At 47.4% G+C, this 13214-nt stretch overlaps 2 protein-coding genes across 3 annotated transcripts in view; one reads left to right on the top strand and one right to left on the bottom strand.

Annotated features, from left to right (window-relative positions):
* SF3B1 (splicing factor 3b subunit 1) overlaps nt 1–4482 on the bottom strand; it is a 34099-nt gene extending 29617 nt beyond the window's left edge. For both annotated transcript variants that reach the window (XM_054972739.1, XM_054972741.1), the window contains exon 1: nt 4382–4482. In XM_054972739.1, the coding sequence (XP_054828714.1) occupies nt 4382–4409 (28 nt within the window). In that variant the 5' untranslated portion in view covers nt 4410–4482. The remainder of the gene's footprint in view (nt 1–4381) is intronic.
* A 94-nt stretch (nt 4483–4576) lies between these two features.
* The window catches only part of COQ10B (coenzyme Q10B), a 33686-nt gene continuing 25048 nt past the window's right edge, over nt 4577–13214 (top strand). The window contains exons 1-2 of the mRNA XM_054970374.1: nt 4577–4849; nt 5146–5247. Coding sequence (XP_054826349.1) covers nt 4827–4849; nt 5146–5247 — 125 coding nt within the window. The 5' untranslated portion in view covers nt 4577–4826. The remainder of the gene's footprint in view (nt 4850–5145; nt 5248–13214) is intronic.

Raw genomic sequence — 13214 nt, 5'->3', positions numbered from 1 at the left:
AGAGTTTCTCATTAAAATGTTGTAGCATATAGATAAATATAGGGGTAACCTAATTTATTACCACAACTAAAAGCTAACCTCTGACTGTAGCCTAACTTCTCCCCAATTTATCATAATTCCATTGCTGCTTTAAAAAGTTCAATTTAATTGAACATTGGAGCCATAGCATAGCAAGCAACTAGGTAAAAAATGAATTCGTCCATCACCTTTGAACAGTGTAAAAGTAATGTTTACATGTAAACAAAACAATGACAAGAATGTCATGCACATTTGTTTTTATGTCATACAACAAAATATTCTGATGAGAAATTACAACTAGAGATTGAGTAGGATCCACCCAGCTGTTTCACTCAGCCTTGGCCAATTCTTCTTATTACAGCTACATACATTTTGTTCATGGAGATGCCAGGATCCCACACATGGCCTTTTTGGCGGTCGAAGACCACCAGTTCCTCCCTTTTTCACCAGTGGAAAAACTGGTTGCTTCCAACCCTTTGCACTTCTACTGAGAAACTCTAACAGAAGTTACAATAAAATCATTGGTGAAAATACTCAGCACCATAACAAAATTTCTAAGCACCATAATAACCAAGGATTTGACAAGCCCTGTGTTAGTATTTGCTAATTGCACTACTTGTGACTCCAGCACTTAGATATGACGTTCTCCTGGCCAGATCTTTAACTTTTCCAGATCCAGAACCCACCTTTAACCTCCCATGTGGAAGTAGAGGTCCACTAAGCTGGCAAACATGACATCTGAGGCACCAGAGGCACCAGAGACACGTGACAGGAAGAGGAAGAACAAAATCTCTGAGTCTGCCTATGCTAAAAAGGAACTGTTTTCACTACTGAGCGACCTCATCTTCCTTCCCTTCTGCTCTTCTCTGCATGCCCAGAGAGGCAAGCGTTGTGCACAAGCATCAGATTCTTCCAAAATAGTTGTCTAGGGACAGGCTGAAGACCAAGAGACCTCTTGGAGACCTCTCATCTTGGGGGGGGGGGGGTTGCATTTGTTGACAAACAGGACTCTGTATATAACACTCTAAAAAACGTGGAACACACATGACACTCCAAGATTACACAGAAAGGGATATCTGAAAGACAAATGAGTATCTAAAAAAGGCAGCAATCCTAAGGATTAAAATCAATTGGGTCTATTTCCAAACAAAAGTTTTTAGGCAGAAATACACACCTACAAATCTGTTCAGAGACACTGCCTCTATATTAAACCTGAGCACGTAATTTTGATTTAAAAAATCATAACCCTTCTTTCCGTTTTCCCCCAACTAAAGAGCAGAGAGAGAGTTGCTGTAGTATAGTGATTAAGTGGTTGGGTTGCAAATCAGCACTCTGCTGGTTTGATTCCCACTACCGACATGAATTCAGTAGGTGGCCTTCTGCTCCTCTCAGCCCCAGCTTCATTGTGGCGATAATAATGCATTAATTTTGTTCACCACTCTGAATGGGGCACTAATCTGTCTAGAACAGGGGTATATAAGTGCAGTTGTTATTATTTACCCCCTTTAAAAGAGACAATGGCACATGTGAAGACAAATTATCAGAGGATATTCCTCCCAGTAACGGTTCCATTGTAATAACAAGGAAGTGAGACAAAAATATTTAATTCTTGCAGATTATGGCCACTGGCAAATCAGAAAAATATATACTAACCAATTGCTAATATGAAAGTTATACGGCTATTTCATGCTTCACAGCTGCTTTAAATTGGATGCACAGGCAAAAGTCTGTTACAAGAAACTCAGTGGTCTCCATTCAATGGGTTGACACATTCCTATCTGCTGGATCATAGAACCAAACAGGACATTTTTTGCTGCCTTTTGAAAAGGCCTGATGAGGGGGAGCATATGCAGAAAGGTGGCATGCCTCCCCCTGCATGCACACTGGGAGGAGCAACAGTATGAGGAGATCAACTAGTAGTAGAGAGGATGTGAAGCCTTGACTTTCTTGGTCTGCCACCCAAGCCTCAGCGCTAGTAAAGTTGTAACATTGCCTTCCTGGCATGTAACTTTGAGGCCATGTATGTGTCTTCTTAGCACTTCTTTGTGGCTCAGTAGGTTGCAGTCTGCAAAGGTCTGAGCCGATTGCTCTGGCTGTTAGCATCTCATTAAGAGTGTAGGACTAGGATCTGGGAAACCCAGGTTCAAATCCTGGGTCAAATCCTGCTGGATGACCTTGGACCAGTCACGTACTCTCAACCTGGGGTTGTTGTGAGGACAATGTAAGCTGCTTTGGGTCGCTACTGGGGAGAAAAGCAGGGTATAAAATAAATTAATTAATTAAAATCTAATGTTTGCCTGATTCATGGCAGACTGTTACAAGTAAATAATAACATCCAATTTAAACATTTAAAATAACAATTTATAATCGTAAAACTAGGTACTTTTTCAAAAATATCATTTTCTGTTAAACTTCCAAAATAGCACTAATTTAATGTGTCACATCTGGGTAGTAGATGAATTGAGAATTATGATGTTACCAGAGAACAGCTGGAAGGGACATGACCATATGCCACACAGAAACTAAGCACGTCCAGCCTGGATAGGATATTTCACCAATTTGAATTCCATGACAGGAGAACAGCAGGATATACGTAATATGAAACATATACCAAAAACAAGAGACATCTGCAAGAAGAGAATGGCACTCTTTTCACATCTCATAAAACCACGACAGCCCAACTGATTAGCTGCCACTTGCTGCAAAGACCAGAGGTTTTGGTATAAAATGAACAGAAACATGAAGGGAGCAAGTGGGTAAAGGAGCGAGTGGGTGAGCAGCAAGAAAAAGTTCAACCAGAGTTGCTATAATATAGTGGTTAGACTTCAAATCGGGTGACTGCCATGAACTCAGCAGGTGGCCTTGGATAAGCCACTCCTCTCAGCCCGGGGCCAACAACACTGACTTCGTTCATTGCTCTGAGAGGCACTGATCTGTCTGGTGGAGAGTGCCGTGCCATCAACGCACAGCTGACTTACGGCAACTGCTGGTGGGGTTTTCAAAGCAAGAGGCTAACAGAAGTGGTTTGCCATGGCCTGCCTCTGTAGAGCAACCTGGGTTTTCCTTGGAGATTGCCCATCCGATTACTAAACAAGGCAGACCCTGCTTAGGTTCCCAGACATGACAGCATCAGGCTTGCCTTAGCTATCCACTTCAGGGTACTGAAGTACTGATTCCTCTAGAAGAGCAGCATATAATTTATTTATGTCCTTTATAGTCTGCTTTTCTCACCAAGACTCAAGGCGGATTACATAGTATGAGATCAGTACAGTTAATATTAAGGGCATTTTCATAAACAATGCTACAAGGTAAATAAACACCAGTTTACGAAGGCATAGCATTAGCAAGAATCCAATATAGAGTTGAAGAGGTGCTGAAAGAGAACATAAGCAATTCTAGGACTGACATTAGAACAATATGAAGCACAGGTAGCACATACTTAAAGCAACAGGTAAGACATACGGCAACATAGTGGTGAAGTCTATGGCCCCTAACTCATTAGCGAAGCAACTGAGACCCCCCCCACCCACGATACAAAAGCCTTGAAAGATGCTGAAACACCATAAACAGTTCTAGGACTGGAATTAGACAACTCCCCAGTAGGGCCATACTTAAAGCAACAGGTAGTAGCAGCGCATATGCAAAGCAACAAAAAGCAGCATAGTGACGTCTACGGTTAGTGAAGTGCTCTTCTTATTCCTGCAAGTGAGCAGAGGAAAGCAAAAACACTTCTTGCCGCCCTGCACAGAATACAAGCAGCCAGGCGAAGAACCCCTTCCTGCCTTCCTCTCTCCGGGCTCAGCTCGCAGGCCCCTTTTCATCCCCCTCCAGCGGCAACAAGCAATCCCCCGACACCCTAGCAAGAGCCATCCAAGGCAGAGCGACTCTGTTCAGGATCGCGCTGAAAATTCACCACGGCCGGCGCTAAAGAGGGCAAATCTGAAACCTGCCTTCGAAAAATTAATTATTTTAATTTCATTCTATTTTATTATTTCCTCGGCGCCCTTTTTTTTCGTTTCCTAAGGGCGGGGGGGGGGAGGAATAGGCACGGGGGAGGCCCTCCAACGCCGGGCCTGCGCCTCAGGCTGGGCTCCCCCCGGGGCGCCTCGCCCAGGCACGGAGCGGCTCCCTCCGCGGGGCCTCAGGCGCACAAAATGGACGGGAGGGGGGAGAGGCGGCTGAGAGGAAGGCGCACGCAGCGCCGCCATTACACGCAGGCCCGGCCATGCCGAGGCCTAGCCCGCCCGCCCACGCCGAGCCCCGGCCGCAGCTTCCCCGTCGCTCTCGCCTCACGCGGCCCCCGCCCGGGCCCCTGAGGGAGAAAAGGACTCGGGGAGGGGAGAAAGGCTCGCCCGCCGCTTACCTTCGTGGGTCTTGGCGATCTTCGCCATTTTGTGGAGCTCCGACCGACACAGCCCTGCGAGGTGGGAGGGGGAGCGGGCGCCTTCCCGCAGCCGCGACAACTTCCGCTCTGGGGGGAGGGGAGGAGACGGGCCGGTCTGCGCAGGCCCAGAGGCAACGACGGAGGTCGTAACAGTGAGGCCACAGAGAAAAGGCCGCGACGGGACTTCCGGCGGGGATGTCGAAGCCACGAGAGCGGTGCCGCTCTAGGCGTCTGCGTACCAGATGCTCGGCTACCAACCTCCAGGGGGCGGCAGGAGATCACCCGGAATTACAGCTGATCTCCAGGCCACAGAGATCAGTTCCCCTGGAGGGAATGGCTGCTTTGGAGAGTGGCTGTAGGGCAGGGTGAAGGGGTTGGTCTACGAATCAGCACCCCGCTGGTTCGACTGACTCTCACTACAGCCATGAGCTCAGCAGGCGGCCTTGGGTAAGCTCCTCCTCTCAGCCCCAGGCCTTTTGTAGGGATAACAACAACCCTGTCTCTGTTCACTGAGTGGGGCACTAAGTGGTTGGGTAGCAAATCAGCACTCTGCTGGTTCGACTGACTCCCTACAGAGTTCCAGGAATTTCCCAACCTACACCGGATTACACAGTGTGAGTCAGTACAGTCAGTTTCAAAGGCATTTCAGTAAACAATGTAATATGCATGCACATTTGCAAAGATTTAAAACCAGCAGGAATTACGCACTTCTGAGGTCCCTCCCCAAACTCTCTTCCCCTCAGGCTTCATCCTACAGATCTCCAGGAATTTCCCAACCCAGAGATGTTGATAATCTATGAATGCTCAGAGGTATCCTCACAAAAGCCACTGTGTTTGACGATAAGGTATTTCAGCAAGAAGCTTAAATGCATTGTTTCCTCCTTTGCAGGGATAACTACATTGACTGTTTGTGACTCGGATTTAATCACTGACGCCCTCTTATCATTTCTAAATGAAAATAAACTGAACATAAAGAAATGTGTTGGGATTGCTGCAGATAGCTTCAGTGCAAGTATATGCAGCCGTAAGAATTCACTGCTGAAAACGTTTCACAATCTCAACCCTTGTGGAGTATTTATAAAGTGCACCTGTTATTCCTTCTATCTGTGCTTATTGAGAGCTTTTGATATGCTTCCATTGAACCTAGAACACATGATTTCTCAGACCTATTTGTGGTTTCACCAGTAAAGGTACACTGAGTTGTATGCTGCTATCAGTGTAGGAGAGAATGCATTGAAAATGTTTCAGTTTACTGACACTCAGTGGCTGTCCATTAGCCCTTGTATAAACAGAATACTTAGCCAGTATCCTGCTCTGAGATTGCATATTCAGTCTGTAAAAGACAATGAAAAAGACTACAGCGCTGAGCTGCTCTATCAAATGTACTCTGAGCCAGTTAACAGACTTTATTTTGTTTTTCTGCAGCCTCTTGTCCAGGAAGTGAATAGGATTAGTAAATTATTTTGGAAACTGTTAATCCAATTAAACTTACTACTGAGTTAGTAAAATCAAAAAGAGTCCAGTAGCACCTTTAACACTAACCAACTTTATTGTAGCATAAGCTTTCGAGAATCACAGTTCAGACGCATGGAGGGCAAGAAGAAACTGGTCAGATATAGAGGAGGAGAGGGGAGGGCGGAGTCGATGCAAACAGCTCCTTCTGATATGGAGATCAGTTTGCTTCTTTAAAGGAAATCAGTTACTTTTGATAATGAGATAACCATTCATAGTCCCTATTCAGTCCCAGCTTGACAGAGTCAAATTTACATATGAATTCCAATTCAGCAGCTTCCCATTGGATTTTGTTTTTGAAAGGTTTCTGTTGAACTACAGTGACCTTTAAGTCTTTGATGGAATGTCCTGGTAGATTGAAGTGTTCTCCCACTGGTTTCTGGATGTTGCCATTTCTAATGTCAGATTTGTGTCCATTTATTCTTTTGCGTAGAGGTTGGCTGGTTTGTCCAATGTACAGAGCAGATGGACATTGTTGGCACATGAGGGCATATATCAGATTGGAGGATGAGCAGCTGTAAGAGCCAGAGACAGTGTAGTTGATGCCATTGGGTCCTGTAATTGTATTCCCTGGGTAGATATAAGGGCAGAGCTGGCATCTGGGTCTGTTGCAGGGCCTGGTACCTGTGCTGGTGACTCTGCTAGCCAATTCATGATTGTAAGTGAGAAGTCGTTTAAGGTTGGGGGGCTGTCTGTAGGCAAGGAGAGGTCTAAAGTTGGTTAGTCTTAAAGGTGGTACTGGACTCTTTGATTTTGCTACTACAGACTAACACGGCTAACTCCTCTGGATCTACTGAGTTAGTGATGCTCTACTAGATGCTTTTACGGAGAATTATGAAATTCGTCTTTCCAACATGGTCGTCCATAATGAACTATGACATGAGAAGCAAGGAACTACTTGCCCCTCTTGGAGGTTAACCTTGGGCAAATTTTCATGTTGTAACTGGCAGGTGCCAAACATCCTTTCGAGATTGCAGAGGCCACCCAAATCAAGTGTTGGGATTGTATCGTTGAGCTTGTAAACCAAATAAAGCTTTCCCTGCTCCCAGACGTACAGCATCTTGAATCTTTAAGTGCTCTTAATCCGTCAGTTGTTCTAAACCCTCTAAAACCTGCATTCTCGACTGTCATTTTTGGCCTTAACTAGAGGAGATCACTTGAAACTGGAACAGCAGTGGAGAAATCTGGATACAGTTTCTTGGCCAAACACAGAAGATAGCTAGATAGAACAATGCTGGGTAGAAGTTTCTAAACACACAGATGAAGTGGGTGATAAAGATTTTGTTGAGCTTGGATTATTTGCCCTTGCTCTTCTCACTTTGCCCTTCAGCAGTGCAACTGTGGAAGGGACAGTTTGACAAATGAACCTGATGAAGCACAAATTAAAGAGAAGACTGCAAGACAGCCTGCTTGAAAATGTCTTAAGGATCAGAGCCTATATGCACAGAAATAAGATTTGGTGCAATCAGTTTCAGCCATCCAAAGAGAAGATTTTTTTTTGTACAAGAGTGAATTTTATGCTTTTGCTGTATTATGATGATTATGAGGATATTTTTTGAACTGAGGAGGATATAATTAGGAGTTTATATAAAAATAGAGATGAACCATGATTGAATGAGTTCTTGGAACTGTACTATTTGCCTTTTTGATTTTTCTCATCCTATACCTATTGTTATTCATATCTTTTACAATTTTATAATTTTAATTGAAACACTATTTTTTTCTGGACAGGTAGCAGATTACATTTTTTGAAAACATGGAAGTAATTTTGTATATGTGCTCCCTGCACTGTAAGGTATCTCAATGCAAAAAGGTCTGAAATCTTTTAAAATCAGGGATTTACATAGTTGTTGACCACTTTAAAATCGTTTTACATCCTGATTTTTTTAAGCATTACAGTATTTGTTTTACTTTCAAAGAGTGTTTAGTTCATGCACTATTACATGTTCTACTTATAATATAGAAACTGGCATTCTGCTTAAATAATGTTATTTAGCCTTAAAGTTAAATAAATCGGTCTCTCCCTCCCCATTAACAGGTGTTAGCTTGTGAATGGTAAAAGAGTTTGACATTTTACATAATTTCCCCCTACACTTCTACATCAATAATAATAATAACAACAGCTTTCAGTTTATATACCGCCCTTCAGGACAACTTAATGCCCACTCAGAGCGGTTTGCAAAGTATGTTGTTATTATTGCCACAACAATCACCTGGCTAATTTCACATCTATGCATATAATTGTATATAGTTCACTAAAAAAACAACAACAATCACCTGGCTGATTCCTGTTTATATTTGTTACAGCAGACTGACATGGCTACCCATATGAAAATATCTGTTTGGTCTCGTACAAGGGACTTGAGTGATTCTAGCTCAATTGTTACCAGCCTTTTGGACAGGGTGGTCCAGAAGTCCAAATTTACTTGGTACAAATGACCCATCCAGGGTCGGCCCAAAGTTTCCTGGTGCCCTAAGCAAAGTATGACCTTCACACCCAACTAATCCAGCATTCAGTTTTCTACAGTGGCCAACCATATGTTTTTGAGAATCCAACCAACATCACATCTACTATGAACCCCAGGCAAGTGGCATTCTTCTTCCCCATTACTCATTCTACTAACAGTCAGGATATGTTTTACTTGATTTTTTTATAAGTCTTCCTTACTTGATTCTTTATTAATCAACATGCATTTGCAGTGAATTAAAAAGACCAACTAATGTAAGACACGGGAGATGCTGCTTCCGAGGTCAGGAATTAGTTTCCAAAATTGCATTGCATCAAATTAAGCACCAGAGTTGGTTCTTATAGGAGCTACTTCACACATGATGATTCTCCTACAGAAATATTCTGCATAGGAAAATATATATATACCTGCAGAGTTACTGGTTGCTGCAATTCACATGTTGGGAAACACTGGTCTAGCTGATATTTTCTTAAACCACAAACCCTAGTGTCATAACCCATGGCTAAACAGTTGTAGGCAAGAGTTCATAGTTACAGGAATTATCAGATCTTTAAAGGCCTACATTTCATACTAAAGATAATATACATTTATAGATGCCAATATCAGAATTGTAGACAGTTTTTTAAATTTTCTACATTAAGAAGTTCTTAACAAGTGGATCTATTACTCAAAAATGTCACATTCTTAGGGCACACTTTTAGATATTGCATAGGATCCATCTATTCAGCTGAGCAAAGTTTAAACTTTTCTTCAAGAGGTTCTTATATTAGAAGAGCTGCAGGTTGAAAAATAACTTCTTAGGCTGGTGAAATGTTTCAGGCTTTGTTGAGTGGCTGGATCCATCCCATTGTAGACATGTCTTATCACCAATAATCTACTGGTGGTGACTTTTAAATTATTTTAAAAACCCTGGGATATTGTCACCCAATTGATATCTAATTTATTCTTTATTTTATTTCATTTACATTATTTATAGTCTGGAAACAACCAGAAATCTGAAAACAGAATAGAAGGAAAGCATACAGTTTACCACATAATTTGTTAAATGGTACAAAATTACATATTAGGAGCCTACTTACAGCAACTGGTATGAGCTATACACAGCATTAGTCCCTAAAACTTTAGCCAAATAGCATTCTAAACCATATAAGGACAGAGAAGAAGTGAAGTGGCTGTTTGGAATTAAAGGGGTATTTTGGGTGTTGTTTTAATTTGCTGGAGTACAGTAATGCAAAAACTAACTAAAGAATTGCTAGTAACTTTTAAAAATAGTATAGCATGAATTGAAAACAGTTGTCAGGCTATATGGCTGGAGTCTTAAGCAAACTTAATCAAAAAACAAGTTCAACTGAACTCCATACTTCTAATGAATGTGTTTAGGATTTGACTGCAAATAACAGATAAAATCAATCCATATATAAGGAGGATTATTGGGTTTAGTATATAAAACTGCAGTCCACAAGGAACAAAATATTTCACTGAGGCATTTGGAGGAGTATACTGCTACTCTTTTGTCATATTTGCAGTTTAATGAGGTGCATTTCTGTGTAATTGCTGGGTATCATACACATTGCTTAAGGCATAGAAACGGCCAGCACACTTCAGGCTCTAACTCATTTAGCTTACTAATGCTTACTTCCATTAGCTTACTTCCATGTTTGTGTGTGTTGTGTATGTCCGGGGTCTGGGTCCCAGCCCCCAGACTTGGTAGGAGGGAACAGCGGGTCAGCCGGGCTGACGGGCAAACAGAGGGGGCAGCCAGCAGGCAGCAGGTCAACCGGTCTGACTGGCAGGCAGAGGGGGCAGCTGGGGGACAGCAGGTCAACCCCTCCCACAGGCAAATGGAGCCAGAACCTGCCGGTGCCAGGGGCAAGGGGCAAAAGCCCAGGGCCTCAGGAGGCAGGGGGAGACAGAGAGAGGCCAGCGAGTCCCACTCCCCTAGGGAGGGAAAGGGGGCTAGGCAAGGCGGAAGGGGGCAAGGGCAGAGGGATTGGGAGCCCAGCAGTCACCCACCCAAAGACCTTACCTGAGGAGGAGAAGCAGCAGCAGCCCCAACAACCCAAAGCCATGCCCCAGCTAGAAAATAGTAGCCTGGCCCAGGAGTTGCCAAAAGCCAAGCCACTCCAGGTGGGGCTATTGGAGGCACTCTGCAGGAAGCCCTGGGCAACCAGCCAAGGAGCCGCAGCTGGACCCACCTTCAGCCATCAGCTCTGCCAGGGAGGCTGGGCTGCTAGCCAGGGGACTGCAGCTGGACATGCCTTCAGCAATCAGCCAAGGCAGGGAGGCTGGGCAGCCAGAGAACAAGGCACAGCTGGTGCTGGTCAGTGGGGCCAGATCAGCTACCCCAGCTGCAACTGCTTGGTGCAGCCCAAGGCCAGGCTGGAAGAGGGGTGGGGCAGTAGAAGGAAGCCCTATAAAAGCTGGCTGGGAAGAGCCCTGTGGTGGTGGGAGTGAGGAGTGATGATGTGGAGTGAGAGCAGTAAGATGCAAGGGTGGAGGTTTGGAGGAGAGTTCTGGAAGGAGGAGATGAAGGAGGACGCAGAGGGTAAGCAGGCCAGGTTGAGCAGGCCAGCGAGTGGACTGAGAGGGAGTCTGGGTGAGGTATACCGCCCCTCCTTCCACAGAGCAGGGTCCTGCAGAATCCCTGGCCCCCCTGTGACGTCAGGAGCAGACCGCCCAGTGCCATGCCCAGCGGCAGCGGCGGCAAGCCCTGACAAGTTGGTGGCCCGTACGGGGAGAGACGTTCCAACGCAGGCACCAGTCAAGGGGCGGCCTCCCAAGGCCGCCGCCCCAGCGGAGCTTGGACCGTGGCTGGAGGAACGCCAGGATAGGATGTGGGGAAAGCTGGAGGCAGCCTACCCAGCCGCTCCAGTAGAACTAGCACAGACAGCGGAGCTGCAGAGGCAAGCCGGCGTGCTCACTGAGGCCTTGCCAAGGGTTTGCGCCCTCGTTTGGGAAAATAACCCACCGCCTGGCAAGCAGGTGCAGAGTCTATGCGCCACCGTGAAGATAGGCCGGCTGATCCTACAAGCCCTGTTGGACTCTGGGAGTGCAGTCTCAGCAATTCGGCCCCAGCTCCTCCCAGCTGCCACCCCAGTGTACCGCTGGATCCCGGTGACGGATGTGATGGGCCGCACCCAGCCGTACCCTACGGCCCTAATCACGATAGAGTACCTAGGGGTCCGCCACCAAATGGAAGTTGCCCAGTTAGCTCACCTACCCGTACCAATACTGCTGGGAAGAGATGCCCCAGGGTTCTTCAGGCTCCTCCAGCAGGCAGCGAAGAAATTGGGAAGAGACACCCCAGGGACCGCCGGGTCTCGGCGGAAGGCGGCAGGGGAAGTGACAGACCCACAAGTTGCCACCGCTCTGCAAGTGGAGGAGGCCAACGACCCGGGAGAGGGTCCCTCCACCAGGCCAGGGGCAGAACCGCGGACTGGAGGCCCAGCTGGAACCCTGGCAGACCGCCCATTCCGTGATGCCCAAGGGGCAGATGAGTCCTTGCAGCGCTTGCGAGAGACAGCCGCTCGTGAGGAGGAGCAAGTGCGGGATGAACGGAGGTCCCAACGGCTCCCTCGCATCGAGAAGCAAGGAGGGGTCTGGGTTCGCATAGCTCGTGCCCCAAATGGCCAGGGGGAGGTCCGCCAACTACTTGTGCCAGCAGCCTATCGGGCGGAAGTCCTCCGCACGGCCCATGAGCATGCTTGGGCCGGGCACCTCGGGCACCACAAGACCCTGAGGAAGGTTCTTGAGCAATTCTTCTGGCCCTCCGTGAATGCAGACGTGAAGGCCCACTGCCGCTCGTGTCCCACCTGCCAGCGGGTGGCAGCCCGCCGCCTGCCGAAGGCCCCCCTCTCCCCGCTGCCCGTCATGGAGACGCCCTTCCAACGCATCGCAATGGACTTCATCGGACCGCTGCCACGCACACCCCGGGGCCATCGCTTTGCCCTGGTGATTGTGGACTATGCCACGCGGTTCCCCGAGGTCATCCCGCTGAAGACCATGCAGACCCCAGGGATGGTACGGGCCCTGTCCAAGTTTTTCGCGATGGTGGGGCTGCCAGATGAAATTTTGACGGATCGGGGGGGCCCGTTCCGTGCCACAGCCATGCGTCAGCTCTGCCGGAATTTAGGGATCCGGCAGGTGTTCACCTCGGCGTACCACCCTCAAACAGACGGGTTGGCAGAGCGGCTGAACCAGACCGTCAAGGAGGCCCTGAAGAAGATGACGCAGGACAAGCCTCACCAGTGGGACTTGTACATCGACCCGCTCATGTTCGCCCTCCGGGAGACCACGCAGGCCTCCACTGGCTTCAGCCCATTCGAGCTGCTATATGGGCGCAAGCCAAGGGGGATGCTCTCCCGGCTGACGGAACGCTGGGGGCCCCGGGCCAGCAGCCCCGCGCCCCCCATACAGGAGTACGTGAGCCGGCTCCGTGACCGGGTGCAACAGTCCCAAGTGGAGGCAAATCGCAGACTGACTCGCACCCAGTCAAAGCAAAAGGCCGCCTATGACCGGGGTGCGCGGATGAGGACTTTCCAGGCCGGAGAGAAGGTCCTCGTGCACCACTCGGTGTTCCCAAGAGAGGAAGGGGACCCATGGAGGGGTCCCTACCAGATTCGAAGGGTGCTGGGCCCCACCACCTACGAAGTCCAGTGTGGGGTCGGCCGGCGTCGGCGGAAGACCCTGCATGTGAACCTCCTAAAGCAGTGGCACGAGCGCCCAAAAGAAGAGTGCGGCGTGGCTGAGGACCCGCTAGAGCTCCCTGACAGTGTGCTGCCTTGGACCACTGATGCCCCGGAGTTTGAGGAGCCCAAGGTGGACCCTCAGCT

Source organism: Eublepharis macularius, chromosome 2 (assembly GCF_028583425.1).
Source record: "Eublepharis macularius isolate TG4126 chromosome 2, MPM_Emac_v1.0, whole genome shotgun sequence".
In the NCBI taxonomy this organism is placed as follows: domain Eukaryota; kingdom Metazoa; phylum Chordata; class Lepidosauria; order Squamata; family Eublepharidae; genus Eublepharis; species Eublepharis macularius.
The sequence above is the reverse complement of the archived record's forward strand: the minus strand, read 5'-3'. Positions and strand labels throughout refer to the sequence as shown.